This window comes from Salmo salar, chromosome 14 (genome assembly GCF_965601325.2).
Source record: "Salmo salar chromosome 14, fSalSal1, whole genome shotgun sequence".
In the NCBI taxonomy this organism is placed as follows: Eukaryota; Metazoa; Chordata; class Actinopteri; order Salmoniformes; family Salmonidae; genus Salmo; species Salmo salar.
This window is the reverse complement of record NC_138304.1, coordinates 86,580,457-86,598,658: the sequence shown is the minus strand read 5'-3', so window position 1 is coordinate 86,598,658 and position 18,202 is coordinate 86,580,457. Positions and strand designations below refer to the sequence as shown.

At 42.0% G+C, this 18,202-nt stretch overlaps 1 protein-coding gene across 3 annotated transcripts; it reads left to right on the top strand.

Moving 5' to 3' along the window:
* The first annotated feature begins 377 nt into the window (after positions 1-377).
* slc9a1b (solute carrier family 9 member A1b) lies at positions 378-16,215 on the top strand. Of its 3 annotated transcripts, none has more exons than XM_014142632.3 (13): positions 378-1,072; positions 3,293-3,526; positions 4,257-4,483; positions 6,788-7,038; positions 7,199-7,416; positions 7,602-7,801; positions 8,740-8,829; positions 11,543-11,613; positions 11,921-12,088; positions 12,692-12,788; positions 13,012-13,137; positions 13,383-13,438; positions 15,000-16,215. In XM_014142632.3, the coding sequence occupies exons 1-13, from the start codon at positions 817-819 to the stop codon at positions 15,076-15,078; spliced, it is 2,073 nt and encodes a 690-aa protein (XP_013998107.1). In that variant the 5' UTR covers positions 378-816; the 3' UTR covers positions 15,079-16,215. The 3 variants fall into 3 exon arrangements, with proteins under 3 accessions (XP_013998107.1, XP_013998109.1, XP_013998105.2); XM_014142634.3 differs by having other exon boundaries at positions 13,383-13,458; XM_014142630.3 differs by having other exon boundaries at positions 380-1,072; positions 13,383-13,458; positions 14,992-16,215.
* Positions 16,216-18,202: the final 1,987 nt, after the last annotated feature.

Sequence of the window (18,202 nt, the reverse complement as noted above, 5' to 3'; positions counted from 1 at the left end):
TTCTGCGGTGCACGACCATTGTAGGCCAAGGGTTAATTGGGATTGATGTGTCTTTCTGTCGACACGTGTCTCTGTCAAATAAATTATGAATATTTAAATATTTTATTTGGATGGGCAAGGAGGTGTGGTAGGTCCCCTAAGGCCCGCCCATAACGCCGGACTTGCATTGCCATGGTTATGAAGTGTACTACACAAATGGAACTTAAATCACAGAAAATAGATGTTCTGGTGGAAGCTCCAGAGAAGTACTTGGGGTTACAAGATTTTACTGCAGAAGAGTAGCAATTCTTCCATCTTTTTGTATCACAAATTGTAATGGACTCACACTCCACTCCAGTTGGTGGCGGTAAACCACATTTTTGGTTGCCAACCACAGAAGTAGAAAATAACCGAATTGGGCTGGTTGTATGAAACATTGAGGTGTGATTACAGCCAATGTAACCCAAATAGAGGGATGAGGCACAAACGGGAGTTGATATTCCGCCTGATACATAACAGCTGCGCCTTTCACATTAGTGAACACTTCAACGCTTGACTACACTGCGCAAACATTTAAAGAGGAATACAATCATCATCAACGCCGGCGTTAACTCTCATTCATCAGGGAGCTTTTTACAGGTGTTTTTTTACATTTACCCGTGATATTCTATGCATGATGTCCGTACATTCACTGCGTAAAAGTGCAAGCTCCATCTGCAGTAACATGGCACCAGCATCACTTCCCGTTACATCTTCATTTCTGCCTGCATCTCCGACGCATTGATGGAGGATGACGATTTGGAGTAGCTAGCGGGATAAATCATTAACATATTTGAAATGCCGGCATTCTCTTGTGCCTTTCCGGGCTGTCGCAGGGATCTCCTGGTAATAGTTTTGGTTGTGTTCGTGGGCATTGGATTACCTATTGAAGCCTCTGCCCCTGCATATCAATCGCATGGGACTGAAGGCTCACATTTAACTAATATAACAAATACTAAAAAGGCATTTCCTGTACTTGCTGTAAATTACGAACACGTACGAAAGCCTTTTGAGATCGCGCTATGGATCCTCCTCGCCTTATTGATGAAACTTGGTGAGTATCTGCCTTTGCTTTTGTCACGATTGGGAATGCCCCTTACTGCATTAATTGATATGGATTAATATGACACAGTATAAACCCCTCAACGTCACATTGCGTCATCCATCATGACACTGCAGCTGTCTGCTCAGGGGGTATGATAACTTGATTGAAAGCTTCAGACCCGTTCAGACAGGGACATTATTGCAATACTCTACAACTCGTCAATTCAGACAGGAATGTAATGTTATAAACATACTACAGTTCCTGCCAAGAAGTTTGGACACAGGAGTTAGTAGACCTGCCCGCTCTGTTCCTAATCGCTAAATTGGTGGCAGAAGTGGGATGATACCATAAACGTACTATGGGCACAACGTTCTCTGGTTCTTTATGGCACAGGATTGGGCTTGGAAGCCATACTATTACTATATTATAAGTAAAAGTTGCTGCAGCCATACCCATTGTTCCAGCCCTACGTTTGATCATGAGACACTGCATCTTACCATGGACTTTATAAGCAATTGTCCCTCTCACCAGTCACCACTAGAAATAGATGTACAAGTTCCATAAGATTAGTGTAATGGAAGACTTGAGGATTAAACACTGCACAACTTGGCAAACATTTGAGTTGGAAATTCTGAGAGTGATGAGTGCAGTTGTTATCATGACCTGCCAGAGTTAGAGGGATGTAGGGGGTAGCTAGGGGTGTAGCTAGTTTTTCCTGTGACTGTCCATTCACTTTTAAAATAGGCTATTGTTCATCTCAGAAAAAGACATACAATATGAAATATTTGTGTAGTGTGTATTTCGTATGCACATAACTCTGTGTCCCAAATGGCACCATATTCTCTATATAAGGAATAGGATGCCATTTGGGACACACCCTTTTAAGGGATCTTCCGTGTACATGTTGTCATTTCGGAGTCAGCTTGGCCGTGGGGCTTTCCCCTCCCTGTCTATCATTGGCCCAGCCGAATGTGAAGCTGATTTGGACTTATCTGCTGCAGCAGCAGCAGCTCTCTCCTCAAGGCCAGCCTGCTCTTCTGTACTCTGTGATAACAGAAAGAGGAAAAGAGCTGATGGGGGCTGATGCATACAGTGGCACATACAGCAGTATACCAATTTCAAACAGTGTCCTAGTCCTGAAATATTTATACTGTAGTCATTGAGACTGACTGTCTCCCAATAGCCTTATCCTTCAGTTATTGTTATAATGAATGGTGTGTCTCTTGGGGGATACATACTGTTGATGAGTTTCAAGTTTTAATGTCACACGCACAAGTACAGTGAAATACCTTTCTTGCAAGAACTTCTTGTGAGTTATGTAGGGTTTTTGTGCTTCACGCCCTTGGCCCATCCCAGATGTAATAAATTATAACATTCCAGGACTCAGACATACATTAGGGGGAGACCCTTGAGGTACTGGAGTGGTACTAGGGTTTGCCTGTTTGTATCCACTTGCCCTAAGAAATGTATATCTGGGTTTCAGTTATCTGCAGTTGCAGCACCAGCATGGTTGACCTATGTCTAGCAACTTGTGCAGTAGCATCCTGTGTGTTGCCTGAAATAGAGGTCTAAAAAAAGGCCTTTTTAATTTTTTATGAGAGCTTAGAATGTCAGACAGTGATGCACAACTAACTGATTAGAGCATTTCATTCATCCAATAATTTAGTGGTTATATGTGTACAAGGGCACAACTTTGGTTTTAGAAGTGGGGGGGACGTAAATGTATTTATATATATTACACACACTCATATTTTATCCAGTCGGGTAAACACTACAAACAGCCTACCCAACCGCTAGAGGGTGCAATTTCAGAATGTGGGGGGGAGTTAAGTTGCACCCCTGTATGTGTATACTGTAAACCTAAAATAACTATATCCACTTCTACAGGCACAGTTTGTTTTATACAATGTATTGCACATCTGAAGACAATTGCAACAGAGGCTATATCAACATAGGGAGGAAATTGCACACATTCTTGCCTGGATATAGCAATGTCATAGTAATGAACCCACTGCCTTCTACTGACCTAGACCTGTATTCATAAAGAAAAAGCTAAAAGATCTAGGATCAGCTTTGCCTTTTAGATCATAATGAATAGGATTACATAAACAGGGGGGACCTGACCCTAGATAAGCACTCCTACTCTGACACTTTATGAATACGGTCCCTGGTGTACGGCAGACAGATATGTCTCTATAATAACATTAACTACCTCATCTCCCCATTTAGGTTTCCATCTGATCCCGCGTCTGTCTGGCGTGGTCCCAGAGAGCTGCCTGCTGATCGTGGTGGGGCTGCTAGTGGGGGGGCTCATCAAGGTGATCGGAGAAGAGCCCCCAGTACTGGACTCCCAGCTCTTCTTCCTGTGCCTCCTCCCTCCCATCATCCTTGATGCTGGCTACTTCCTGCCGATCCGGCCCTTCACAGAGAATGTGGGCACCATCTTGGTGTTTGCGGTGATAGGTAACTAAGCACTGACTGCTAAGCACTTTATCCCTCCAGTGCAATTTGTATACCGATGTATTTGCTATTATCATATTTATAGCATATAGTTAAACTGCCACAAACACATTTCCTAGCCTGGTCCCAGATCTGTTTGTGCTATAATGTCAAACTCCATGTCATGCCATGGTTAGTGAACTACTACTACTACCCTAGTGAAAATTGTAATTTGTATAAAATAATTTAGTCTTTGCTGGTATTGATACCATGTAATGTCGCCTTATTGAAATAAACCATTGTCCGTGTCCGAAATCTAGCTTGCCTACTACTTACTTAAACTGCATTCTGTGTATACTAATCGTACTACATACTGTTTAGAAAGTACTGTTTAAAAACGAATGCAGTCAGCAATAAATATCAGCATACTAGGCTCCTCCTACTGAGAATGCCTCATCTGATGCGCAATTGCGTTGATTCCCGCCATTCATTGATTTTGGTACGGCGCGTCCCCTCAGCTGATTATCAGCTGTTGTCAAACACACGTGGGTCTCGAAAGACCATTCTCTTCCTCAATATTGTGCAGCGAATTCTACTAGATGAAAAGCCGAAATGAGCTGGCATTTAAAGTATACTAAATGTTCAAAATTTCACATACTATAAAAGTATGTTTTTCCTTCATACCCAAAATGCCTGCTATTTAGAACACAAGTACAGGTATTAGGACACAGCCATTCTTTCTATCTCTTTCTAGGTACCCTGTGGAACACCTTCTTTATGGGGGGCTTGCTGTACGCCTTGTGCCAGATCGAGAGCGTCGGTCTGAGCAGAGTTGACCTGCTGGCCTGCCTGCTTTTCGGCTCCATCGTGTCGGCCGTGGACCCCGTGGCCGTGCTGGCTGTGTTTGAGGAGATCCATATCAACGAGTTGGTTCACATCCTGGTGTTTGGAGAGTCCCTTCTCAATGATGCTGTCACAGTGGTGAGTGTTAAAGGCTTTCCAACCAAAGTGCATGAATTGAGTAGCAAACTGTGCTTCCAAGAGGAAATTCGGCAACTATTTATGGGCAGTGGATCGATAAAACCAGCGTGCTTAGGCCCTTCGCCTTCATCAGGGTCATTTGTCACAGTGGGGACGAATCAAACCAGAGGCCAAATTTGATTTGGGGTGATACTGTTAGTTCACTCAGTTGCTGCATTTCTCTTTCTGTGTACAATGTTGGCTTGTTTCCATCAACTCAAGTTAACATGACGGGAGCTGTTTTGTTACTTTATTCCAATGCCAGCTGTGTAAATGTAGTGTTCATTTCCAGACCCGTGGCTTACGCCACCAGCCACCCCACTTAACAGGCAGCCAGTGTTCTCACAGCTGAGGAGAATGAGCATAATCCATTTTCTATTAACCATGACGGAGCACTTTCCTGTCTGCTAGCGGCTAACTGTAAGGTACACTATATATACAAAAGTATGTGGACACCCCTTCAAATTTTGGGATTCGGCTATTTCAGCCACACCCGTTGTTGACAGGTATATAATATCGAGCACACCGCCATGCAATCTCCATAGTAAAACATTGGCAGTAGAATGATCTTACTGGTGAGCTCAGTGACTTTCAACGTGGCACCATCATACGATGCTACCTTTCCAACAAGTCAGTTCGTCAAATTTCTGCCCTGCTAGAGCTTCCCTGGTCAATTTTAAGTGCTGTTATTGTGAAGTGAAAACGTCTAGGAGCAACAACGGCTCAGCCGCAAAGTGGTAGACCACACAAGCTCACAGAATGGGAACGGCGAGTGCTGAAGCGCGTAGCGCATAAAAATCATCTGTCCTCGGTTGCTACACTCGCTACGAGTTCCAAACTGCCTCTGGAAACAATGTCAGCACAAGAACTGTTCATCGGCAGCTTCATGAAATGGGTTTCCATGGCCGAGCAGCTGCACACTAAGATCACCATGTGCAATGCCAAGCATCGGCTGGAGGGGTGTAAAGCTCGACGCCATTGGACTCTGGAGCAGTGGAAACACGTTCTCTGGAGTGATGAATCATGCTTCACCATCTGGCAGTCCGACGAACGAATCTGGGTTTGGTGGATGCCAGGAGAACGCTATCTGCCCAAATGCATAGTGCTAACTGTAAAGTGCTTCCAACTTTGTGGCAACAGTTTGGGGAAGGCCCTTTCCTGTTTCAGCATGACAATGCCCCCATGCACAAAGCGAGGTCCACACAGAAAATGGTTTGTTGAGATTGTTGTGGAAGAACTGGCCTGCACAGAGCCCTGACCTCAACCCCATCAAACACCTTTGGGATGAATTAGAACACCAACTGCGAGCCAGGCCTAATCGCCCAACCTCACTAATGCTCTTGTAGCTGAATGGAAGCAAGTCCTCGCAGAAATGTTCCAACATCTAGTGGAAAGCCTTCCCAGAAGAGTGGAGGCTGTTATAGCAGCAAAGTGGGGGGACCAACTCCATATTAATGTCAATGATTTTGGAATGAGATGTTCGACAAGCAGGTGTCCACATACTTTTGGTCATATAGTGTAGATGGCATTTGACTGTGGCTCACTCACCGGCTCACTGTATGCGTAAACATCTATTAATAGCAGTTTAGGTGCTTTTGGCAGGTGTAGATATTACTCAGCCAAATAGCTCTGACTATGCCAACCCGGACCACTGATTCAGCTATCACCCAAACAGGGGATGTTGGTTTAATGGAGCAGTAAAGCAATGGGAGGGTATTTACTGCCTGGCGGGGATAATGGCCTCAGTGTTCCAAAAGACTGAAGAGCTGAGAGGGGCTGATGCCAGCTAGGGTGCATGCCAAATGGCACCCTATTCCCTACATAGTGCAACCACTACTGGTCAAAAGTAGTTCACTATATACTACGAATAGGGTACCATTTGGGACTCGACCCTAGTATCTTGTGCTTGTCTGAAGGATACCATTTAGATAGTCCACATGTTGTTTACATACCATGTATAATCATGTTACCATTCAACCAATAGGTCAAGTGAAGCAAATGGATAATGTGTCTCAGCATATAACACGGGTGTTGGGATATAGTGGTTAGAGGACCCTTGGCTTGAAATCAAGTCTGATCAAGGATAACGTGAAGCAGAATCAAATCGACAGCTATAGCTAAATCTAGTTGATTGAATATTGCTATTTCCTGGACATATAGACTGTGTCCCAAATGGCACGCTATCCCCAATGTAGGGTGCCATTTGGGACTCACACACAGATCTCTGCGAATTTCCACTGACCCCTCCTTCGTCCCTGCATGCAGGTTCTGTACAACTTGTTTGAGGAGTTCTCCAAAGTGGGGACGGTCACCGTATTGGATGTGTTCCTAGGCGTGGTGTGTTTCTTCGTGGTGTCCCTAGGAGGGGTCCTGGTGGGTGCCATCTACGGCTTCTTGGCAGCCTTCACCTCTCGTTTCACCTCTCACACCCGCGTCATCGAACCCCTTTTCGTCTTCCTATACAGCTACATGGCCTACCTTTCCTCCGAGATGTTCCATCTCTCTGGTATCATGGCGTAAGTAGCTATTTGACAGAGAACAGATGTGTATTGATAAGGAGATGGCTTCAGTATGTTACCTGGAGCATTATGGTTACTGTAGTACATCATGCTACAAGTTGAACTGACAAATGAACATGAAGTTACAATGAAAATCGTCTTGTACTACCTTCCGTAGTTTGATAGCATGTGGGGTTGTGATGCGGCCCTATGTGGAGGCCAACATATCCCACAAGTCCTACACCACCATCAAGTACTTCCTGAAGATGTGGAGCAGCGTGAGCGAGACGCTCATCTTCATCTTCCTGGGCGTGTCCACGGTGGCAGGGCCGCATGCCTGGAACTGGACCTTCGTCATCACCACCGTCATCCTCTGTCTGGTGTCACGAGTACTGGGTCAGTATTATGCAAATTCTTTAAAGATTTCCATAAAAGTTACAGTAAAACAGATGCAATAAAAATGTGGAATAAAATGTTCAAAACCAAAATGTAAATACACTAACATTAAAGTATAACCTTTTTCATCTGTTCATTTATACTTGGGGAAAAACATATTTATTTTATCTGTCTGTGTATTACAGGTGTGATTGGCCTTACATTCATCATAAACAAATTCCGTATTGTCAAGTTGACCAAAAAGGACCAATTCATTGTGGCCTACGGTGGCCTGCGAGGGGCCATAGCTTTCTCCCTGGGATACCTGCTGTCAAATAGTCACCAAATGAGGCACTTGTTCCTGACAGCAATCATCACTGTCATTTTCTTTACTGTGTTTGTGCAGGTGAGGCAGACAATCTGAATGATGCTCTAAAGCAGTGCTTCCCAACACCTCCAGTAACCCCAACAGTACACTTTTTTGTGAAAGTCACCCAGTAAAATACTACTTGAGTAAAAGTCTAAAAGTATTTGGGTCTAAATGTACTTATGTATGGAAGGTACATGTAATTTCTAAAATATACTTAAGTATCAAAAGTATGTGTAAATAATATACAATTCCTTATATTAAGCAAACCAGACGGCACAATTTTCTCCCATTTTTATTTATTTATGGATAGCCAGGGGCATACGCCAAAGCATTTGTGTTTAGTGAGTCTGCCAGATCAGAGGCAGCAAGTATGACCAGGGATGATCTCCAGATAAGTGTGTGAATTGGGCAATTTTCCTGTCCTGCTAAGCATTTCAAATTGTAACGAGTACTTTTGGGTGTCAGGGAAAACATATGGAGTAAAAAGTACATTATTTTCTTTAGGAATGTAATGAAGTAAAAGTTTTCAAAAATAGAAATTGTGAAGTACAGATACCCCCAAAAATGACTTTAGTAGTACTTTTCCTTAGGTACTTTACACCACTGCTGTTGGAGGTACTGGAGTTGGGAAACACTGCCCTAAAGCATAGGTGTCAAACTCATTCCATGTGGAGTCGAGCATCTGGAGGTTTTTGACCATCCATTGTTCTTGATTGAGCAATTAAGGTTACTGATAAGTTAGGAACTTCCCACACCTGGTTGTCTGGGTGTTGAAATTCAAGGAAATAACAAAAATCAACAATGTTTGCCCCTCCATGGAATGAGTTTTGACACCCCTGCTCTAAAGTTCAAACATTCCTTGACTCTGCTCCAAAATGTTACTGTAAATCTCTGAAAAAGTGAAACGGAACACTTTGACCTGCTTGTAAAGACAAGGTTCACTTTACAACTACTGCTTTTCTGGGTGTTTTCAGGGTATGACAATCAGGCCCTTGGTTGAGCTACTTGCTGTGAAGAAGAAGAAGGAGAGCAAGCCTTCCATCAACGAGGAGATTCACACAGAGGTAATCTCAGAAACCCAGAACCAAAATCTTGCGTAACAGCATCACCTGTTTATGTTACGTACAGTTGAAGTCGGAAGTTTACATACACCTTTGCCAAATACATTTAAACTCAGTTTTAAAAAAAATCCTAACATTTAATTATTGTAAAAATTCCCTGTCTTAGGTCAGTTAGGATCACCACTTTATTTTAGAATGTGAAATGTCAAAATAACAGAATTATTTCTTTCAGCTTTTATTTCTTTCATCACATTCCCAGTGGGTCAGAAGTTTACATACACTCAATTAGTTTTGGGTAGCATTGACTTTAAATTGTTTAACTTGGGTCAAATGTTTCGGGTAGCCTTCCACAAGCTTCCCACAATAAGTTGGGTGAATTTTGGTCCATTCCTCCTGACAGAGCTGGTGTAACTGAGTCAGGTTTGTAGGCCTCCTTGCTCGCACACACTATTTCAGTTCTGCCCACATATTTTCTATAGGATTGAGGTCAGGGCTTTGTGATAGCCACTCCAATACCTTGACTTTGTTGTCCTTAAGCCATTTTGCCACAACTTTGGAAGTATGCTTGGGGTCATTGTCCAGTTGGAAGACCCATTTGCGACCAAGCTTTAACTTCCTGACTGATGTCTTGAGATGTTGCTTCAATATATCCACATAATTTTCTTTCCTCATGATGCCATCTATTTTGTGAAGTGCACCAGTCCCTCCTGCAGCAAAGCACCCCCACAACATGATGCTGCCACCCCCATGCTTCAGGGTTGGGATGGAGTTCTTAGGCTTGCAAGCCTCCCCCACTTTCCTCCAAACATAACGATGTTCATTATGGCCAAACAGTTCTATTTTTGTTTCATCAGACCAGAGGATATTTCTCCAAAAAGTACAATCTTTGTCCGCATGTGCAGTTGCAAACCATAGTCTGGCTTTGTAGAAAAAGCCCATGTAGTTGGTGGAATAATCCTTTAATTCATTGCCACTTACTCAGCTGGGCCAGGGGCGCTTTAATTAGGTCAGGTGGAAATGTCCGACAGATCTCCACTCCATAAAAGGAGGAAATCACCATCACCTGATCGCGCTGCTTTCTCTTCCTTCACTCTGTCAAATGCAGAAGTTCTGTGCGTCCATGAATCCACGTAAGTCCACCGACTCTGTTACCTTTCATGTTACCTTTCATCTGAACTATCTGTTGCGATCGGGAGAGTGGGCCATCAGTTGTTTGAAGTTATTATCGCGTGGCTTGGAGCGCACGCTTCAAACATTTAGTCTAATGTGAATGGTCAATGATTCCGGCCCTACGGATCATAATAGGACAATTATGCAATTGGTATAGTTAATATGTAATGAAATTCCGTGTACACATGAAGACACTTGAAAGGGTGAAATAAGAAAGTAATTGTTTGTTGAACTGATCGGCTCTGATATCCAACTAATGGCGATTATAGATTGAATAACCGATCACTGTTTGTATTATTCTTTCATGATTTATGATAAATAGTTACGAGCCTAAATTACTCACCGATGATTCCTATTGACTTATTAATTAACTGGTTTGTTGAATTCCCTAAATGATGTTAACAATGAATGATTGTTATGATTAGATCTTTGTGATGATGGATTTGATTGGATACACGTTATTCTGTTTCCTTTGTTATGCAGCACAGACTACTCAGTAAATATACCACTTTATGGTTAAAGGAATTCCTGCCTCAGTCTCATCCATTCCTCTGTCACCTGACCCGTGACCACCTGTTCACCCTCACTGTCAGTCATCCTACCTGTCCAGCTACCCACACAGATTCCACTAATCTTTCAGGCTTTTTTATGGTGGTTTTGGTGCAGTGGCTTCTTCCTTGCTGAGCAGCCTTTCAGGTTATGTCGATATAGGACTCATTTTACTGTGGATATAGATACTTTTGTACCTGTTTCCTCCAGCATCTTCACGGGGTCTTTGGCTGTTGTTCTGGGATTGATTTGCATTTCTCGCACCAAAGTACATTCATCTCTAGGAGACAGAACGCGTCTCCTTCCTGTGAGGTGTGATGGCTGCGTGGTCCCATGGTGTTTATATTTGCGTACTATTGTTTGTACAGATGAACGTGGTACTGTCAGGCGTTTGGAAATTGCTCCCAAGGATGAACCAGATTTGTGCAGGTCTACAAATTTTTTCTGAGGTCTTGGCTGATTTTTTTTGTTGTTGTTGATTTTCCCACGACGTCAAGCAAAAAGGCTCTGAGTTTGAAGGTAGGCCTTGAAATATATCCACAGGTACACCTCCAATTGACTCAAATGATGTCAATTAGCCTATCAGAAGCTTCTAAAGCCATGACATCTTTTTCTGGAATTTTCCAAGCTGTTTAAAGGCACAGTCAACTTAGTGTATGTAAACTTCTGACCCACTGGAATTGAGATACTGTGAAATAATCTGTCTGTAAACAATTGTTGGAAAAATTACTTGACATGCACAAAGTAGATGTCCTAACCGACTTGCCAAAACTATAGTTTGTTAACAAGAAATTTGTGGAGTGGATGAAAAATGAGTTTTAATGACTCCAACCTAAGTGGATGTAAACTTCCGACTTCAACTGTACATCTGTCCACTAGATATTACACAGGGGTGACAAGCAGTATTATTATACTGTAATATGGGTCCTTACATAGTACACTAAAGTTACTGCATGGTTAATCAGACTTTGTAAACACTCCTCATTTTCTCTCTTAGTTCCTGGACCATCTCCTCACAGGCGTTGAGGGTGTCTGTGGCCATTATGGGCATTATCACTGGAAGGAGAAGTATGGATCCCATGCAATTGTGAAATAAACATATTAAAAGGATTGATATCGTTTTGGGGGCTGGAATAAAGCAGCCATTTTATTCTTCACACATCATGAACTCTTTCTCCATATTTCTGTCTCTCAAATCAAATTTTATTTGTCACATACACATGGTTAGCAGATGTTAATGCGAGTGTAGTGAAATACTTGTGCTTCTAGTTCCGACAATGCAGTAACCAACGAGTAATCTAACCTCTCTCTCTCCATCCATCTCCCATTCTTTGTGTTTTTCCCTCTTTCCATTCCTCTACTCTCCTCATATCAGGCTTAACCGCTTCAACAAGACCTACGTGAAGAGGTGGCTTATAGCGGGCGAGAACTTTAAGGAGCCTGAGTTGATCGCCTTCTACCGCAAGATGGAGCTGAAGCAGGCTATTATGATGGTGGAGAGTGGCCAGCTGCCCTCAGCTCTGCCCTCCACCGTCTCCATGCAGTAAGTATTGCCTCCTATTTCTGTTTAAGATATACTTATTTTTTTCCCCTGGAGTGCAACCTGTCCTTAGTACTTATCATCCGTGCAGTAAGAGTAAGGGCCTATTACTGTCCACATCCACTCATCTCCACCAGAGGCCACTGTTGGCTTAAGCTTAAATCATAGTCCACAGATGCTAGGACGCGATAGTCCGGCGTCCCATTGTGACATAGCTACGCAGCTTTCAGACCATCATCTGCGGTGGACGCACAGCCTGAATGCGCACCTCCCCACAATTCCCAACCAACGTGTCTCTGGTACACATCCTCTATTCATTTGTGTTGACAGTTGAAGAAATAGCTTGAGCTGCACTGAGAATTTGAAAAGTATTAAAGCCAACAGTCCAATGTTCTAGAACACTGCTGTGTGTGTACACGTACACATGTGGTACTCTGTTAGACCCTTAACCTAGTCCCAGATCTGTCATGCGGTGTGACAATGACCAGGAGTTGGCAAGACCATACAAACCGACCTGGAACTAGGCTATACTAACAAGTGGCCTGTCTGTTCCTGACGGTGGTGTGATGGCAATTTTGGTCATATCTTTAATCTGTGTCTCCGAAGGAACATCCAGCCCAGAGTGATTCCACGGGTCTCTAAGAAACGGGAGGAAGAGATCAGAAGGATCCTGAGGTCCAACCTGCAGAACAACAAGCAAAAAGTATGTTACAATGAATGAATTTGGTTGAAATTGAATGTCTGAAGGGAAATTAGGTTTGCCAACTGAGGAAAACAGAATATGCACACAGGCATACCCTCTGTGCCTCCTACACTGAGTTACATTTTTTTAGTGTAAAGTATGATGTCTCTGAGATATTTCTCTGAGATATTATCCCCGGGCACCAAGCAACACCATTTTCACATCCAGTTCCTTGTTTCCCCAGATGCGCAGCAGATCCTACAGCAGACACACTCTGTTTGACGCCGATGAGGAAGACAACGTGAGCGAGGTGCGCCTACGGAAGACTAAGATGGAGATGGAGAGGAGGGTCAGTGTGATGGAGAGGAGGGTAAGTGTGATGTAGAGGGAGGGGTCAGTGTGATGGAGAGGGAGGGGTCAGTGTGATGGAGAGGGAGGGGTCAGTGTGATGGAGAGGGAGGGGTCAGTGTGATGGAGAGGGAGGGTCAGTGTTCGGAATAGACCCCAGTCCAGTGTTCTTTCTTGACCACGGCTATGTCTCCAACCTTGCAGAGATTTTGCCTCATTGCAATACTGAAGCATATTTGTGACGTTGTAACAATACTGTTTCTGCAGATGAGCCACTACCTCACTGTTCCAGCCAACCGGGAGTCACCTAGGCCTGGAATCAGGCGAGTCAGGTTTGAATCAGGTCTGTCAGTCTAACACACCTGGGTCGTATTCATCAGGGCACACCGCAGCACAATATTGTAGAATGAAAACAAGCATTTCTTATTGGACTGAGTTCAGATAGTACCTCCCTGTTTCGGACCATTTTCTTCTGTTTTGTGCCTTGTTGCTTCTGTCCATCACTGAAACGGTTATAATTCCAAAAAAATGTGCCCCTGTATATATTCAATATGAATATAAATATGCAGTAAAAAGAGTTCAAATTTGTCACGTAAGTGTTGATAACAGACCTGGGATAACTAGTTGTAACTATGCTGTGTGGAAAGTAACTATTTTTTTGAGGGAAACAAATAGTTACTTCAAATATACAGATCCCCAAAAATGACTACTTTTCTAAATGTACTTTAATACAGATCTGAGAAAGCAACTACTTTTTTGAAACTATAGAGCACACACAATCTCACCAGATGGCAATTTTGGGATATTTGTTTCCTTTGACACTGAATAGCCATATTTTGTTACTGTTAGTGTAACCGATGTGAAATGGCTGGTTAGTTAGCGGTGGTGCGCGCTAACAGCGTCTCAATCAGTGACGTCACTCGCTCTGAGACCTGAAGTAGGGTTTCCCCTTGCGTTGCAAGGGCCGCGGCTTTTGTGGCGCGACGGGTAACGATGCTTCGTGGGTGTCAGTTGTTGATGTGTGCAAGGGTCCCTGGTTCGAGCCCAGGTTGGGGCGAAGGGAGGGACGGAACCTACACTGTTACATTAGCATTCTCAGTAACATTTAACATTAAACTGTTCTTGTGTAATAAAACTGTAATTACTTTTGTAGCAACATGTATTACCATGTTACATAATACTTTGGCAATTGCATTTTATTTGCATGGCAATGAGCTGAGTTTTTGTAACTACTGTACACAAGGAATACTGATTTACTTATTCCACTTATGTAATAACTCCATTATTGTGCAATTATAAAGCAATTTCCAACGTTCTATGTATCAACAATGTTGCTATTGTAATAATCAAAGTTACTACACATGTATAAGAAGTTGATGTCAAGTGTTACTCTACCTTATGTCTCACTCATTATGAACATATATTTGTTCATTTTGAAGCTGAAAAATTGGTCTACTGTAATGTTGAGATGATTCGATGTCCCTCGTATTTAACTCTAGGCTATAGGCAATATTAAGATTCATATTTAAGAGCCATCCAAACCATGTGTTATTGATCATATATTTAGACTATTTCAACTAACTGTTGTAGTTTTTTGGTTCTTAATCAAATATTTGGAAGCCACCTAATAATAAAGATTTTTAAATAATGTGCATATATTCAAATACCTTTTTATTATTTGGTTTTCTGAGATGTATTCAAAATACTTTCAGATATTATTTGTTTTTCTGAAACCTGTATTTGAATATCAAAGAAACTAGTTGCCTTTTAGTTGACTATATTCGACTACCTTGAGTATTTGAAAAGTAGTTTTAAAACATTTTAAATACAACTATTTTCTGCCCAGCTCCGGTTGATAATACTTTCTTTCTTCAAGACAACCAGGTTTTCAGTGCTGACAGTGTCCCTACTGTCCACTTTGAGCAGCCTTCCCCTCCCAGCACACCTGACGCTGTCAGCCTAGAGGAGGAGGTACCCAAGAGGCCGAGCCTGAAAGCAGACATGGAAGGACCCAGGGGTAATGCGTCAGACAACCACCAGGGCGAGCTGGACTACCAGAGACTAGCACGCTGTCTAAGCGACCCCGGTCCCAATAAAGACAAGGAGGAGGACGATCCATTCATGTCCTGTTAAAGAACATCTTTTAAACTATAGCGCTTCAAATGAGGAGAATAATAGGATTCCACTATTTCAGAAGCTCCTTAATTCTCATTTACATTACATTTAAGTCATTTAGCAGACGCTCTTATCCAGAGCGACTTACGACTTATTACGACTTATTCTCCTCTGGCACGAGATGGAGATTTTTCTATGGCAACATCTCAAAGTATCTCATGTATTGAAGGACATTTCTAATTTATCTCAGTGCCGTTATTGTTGTATTTCTCATGTTTGGGTCCTTGTTCTTTGGTATTTTTGATGTAAGATAATGTGAATAATTTGCCAAAGGTTCACGTGCCAATTTTTCAATATCATGAAATCATGTGTAAAGATTTGTTTGGTTTTCAGAGATTTTTAAAATGTTTTTTGTTATGTAAAATCACAGCTTCCTTTTAGAGAGGAATGTAGGTTTTTGTCAGCACTTCTGTCTTAATGGTTTTCACATGATAGTGCTTCTCATTCACTTTGTTTGCATGAATAATAAATATGTTTTATCAGGGACTGCATCACATGGTAGCTGGCCAACTACCCTTAGCAGCCAGAAAACACACTCCTGGTAACTATATAAATACAAATGCAATTTCCAGTATGTCTTTTGACTGGATAAAAGCCTTTTCATTGGAAGCAAGTAGCAAAATAGATTCCATATCCCACGAAGTAATCCCACTCATGCCTTGTCTCCACTGTATTTGGGTCTGAAGCTGTCAAAATCAATTTAGACTTGAAAGTGATTGTTTAAAAAAAGGAAGTTGCCAAGTTGAATAATTTTTATAAGAATGACAATGCAGGCCTATTTGAAATGGGTTGAATTGTTAGCAGTTTGTACTGAGAGGGAAAATAAGCTTTACAGATAATATGCATCAGAAATTAAGATGACTTTCATGACTGAGTTTAACAATAAAGTGCTTATAAAATAAAAATATTTTGTTGGACATTTTAATAGTGAGATTTGTGGTAAAATAATTAAGATATACTGCCATCAGGGGTCAGTATGTAGCCGAAGCCTGAAATTGATGAGAGAGAGGAGCGGGTGAGAGAGAAAGGGCCAGTTGCCAGGACCACAAATACAAATTCCATCTAGACACCGTTGCCCTAGAGCACACAAAAAACTATACCTCGGCCTAAACATCAGCGCCACAAGTAACTTCCACAAAGCTGTGAACATGTGCCATCAAAAAGAACATACAATTTGACATATCAATTAGGATCTGGCTAAAAATACTTGGATCAGTTATAGAACTCATTGCCCTTCATGGTTCGGCAGTCTGGGGTCTCACCAACCAAGAATTCACAAAATGGGACAAACACCAAATTGAGACTAAAATATCCTGTGTGTACAACGTAAAACACCAAATAAATGCATGCAGAGCAGGCTGATACCCGCTAATTATCAAAATCCAGAAAATAACCTTTAAATTCTACAACCACCTAAAAGGAAGCGATTCCCAATCCTTCCACAACAAAGCCATCACCTACAGAGAGATGAACCTGGAGAAGAGCCCCCTAAGCAAGATGGACCTGGGGCTCCGTTCACAAACACAAACACACCCCACAGAGCCCCAGGACAGCAACACAATTAGACCCAACCAAATCATGAGAAAACAAAAAGATAATTACTTGACACATTGGAAAGAATTGACCAAAAAACAGAGCAAACTAGAATGTTATTTGGCCCTAAACAGAGAGTACACAGTGGCAGAATACCTGACCACTGTGACTGACCCAAAATTAAGGAAAGCTTTGCCTATGTACAGATTCAGTGAGCATAGCCTTGCTGTTGAGAAAGGCTGCCATAGGCAGACCTGGCTCTCAAGAGAAGACAGGCTATGTGCACACTGCCCACAAAATGAGGTGGAAACTGAGCTGCACTTCCTAACCTCCTGCCAAATATATGACCATACTAGACACATATTTCCCTCATAAAAAAATAAAAAAAGACTACACATAGCCACAAAGAATTTGAAAACAAACCCAATTTTGATAAACTCCCATATCTATTGGGTGAAATAACACAGTGTGCCATCACAGCAGCAAGATATGTGACCTGTTGCCAGAAGAAAAGGGCAACCAGTGAAGAACAAACACCATTGTAAATACAACCCATGTTTATGTTTATTGATTTTCCCTTTTGTACTTTAGCTATTTGCACATATGACATTTGAAATGTCTTTATTCTTATGGAACTTTGGTGAGTGTAATGTTTATTGTTTATTTCACTTTTGTTTATTATCTACTTCACTTGCTTTGGCAATGTTAACATATGTTTCCCATGCCAATAAAGACCTTAAATTGAAGTGAAATTAAGAGTGGGTTAGTGAGAGAAAGACAGAGACTGAGTGACATTTTATTGGAGGGCCCCACCCTCCCACCTTGCTAGCAAAACATTTGTGCAGCCCTCCTCTTGACAGCAGAGAGAAGTTTAAGAGTTCATTTCCTGTAATTCTACATATTTTCCCATAGGCATTAGAGAAAATGTTGCAGTTTTAAAGCAAGTTTGCTGCAATTCTACACTTTTTGCCATCGGGCAAAGAAGATTTTGCAAATGTATTACTATACTGAACAAAAATATAAATGCACCATGCAAAATTAATTGATTTTACTGAGTTACAATTCATATGAGGAAATCAGTCAATTGAAATAAATTCATTAGGCCCTAATCTATTGACTTCCCATGATTGGGAATACAGATATGCATCTGTTGGTCACAGATACCTTAAAAAAATGGGTCTCACAATGGGACCTCAGGATCTCGTCACGTTTTTTTTTTGTGCATTCAAATTGCCATTGCTAAAATGCAATTGTGTTCATTGTCCATAGCTTATGCCTGCCATTACCATATCCCCACTGTCACCATGGGGGCACTCTGTTCACAAAGTTGATGTCAGCAAACTGCTCACCCATATGACGCCATACATGTGGTCTGCGGT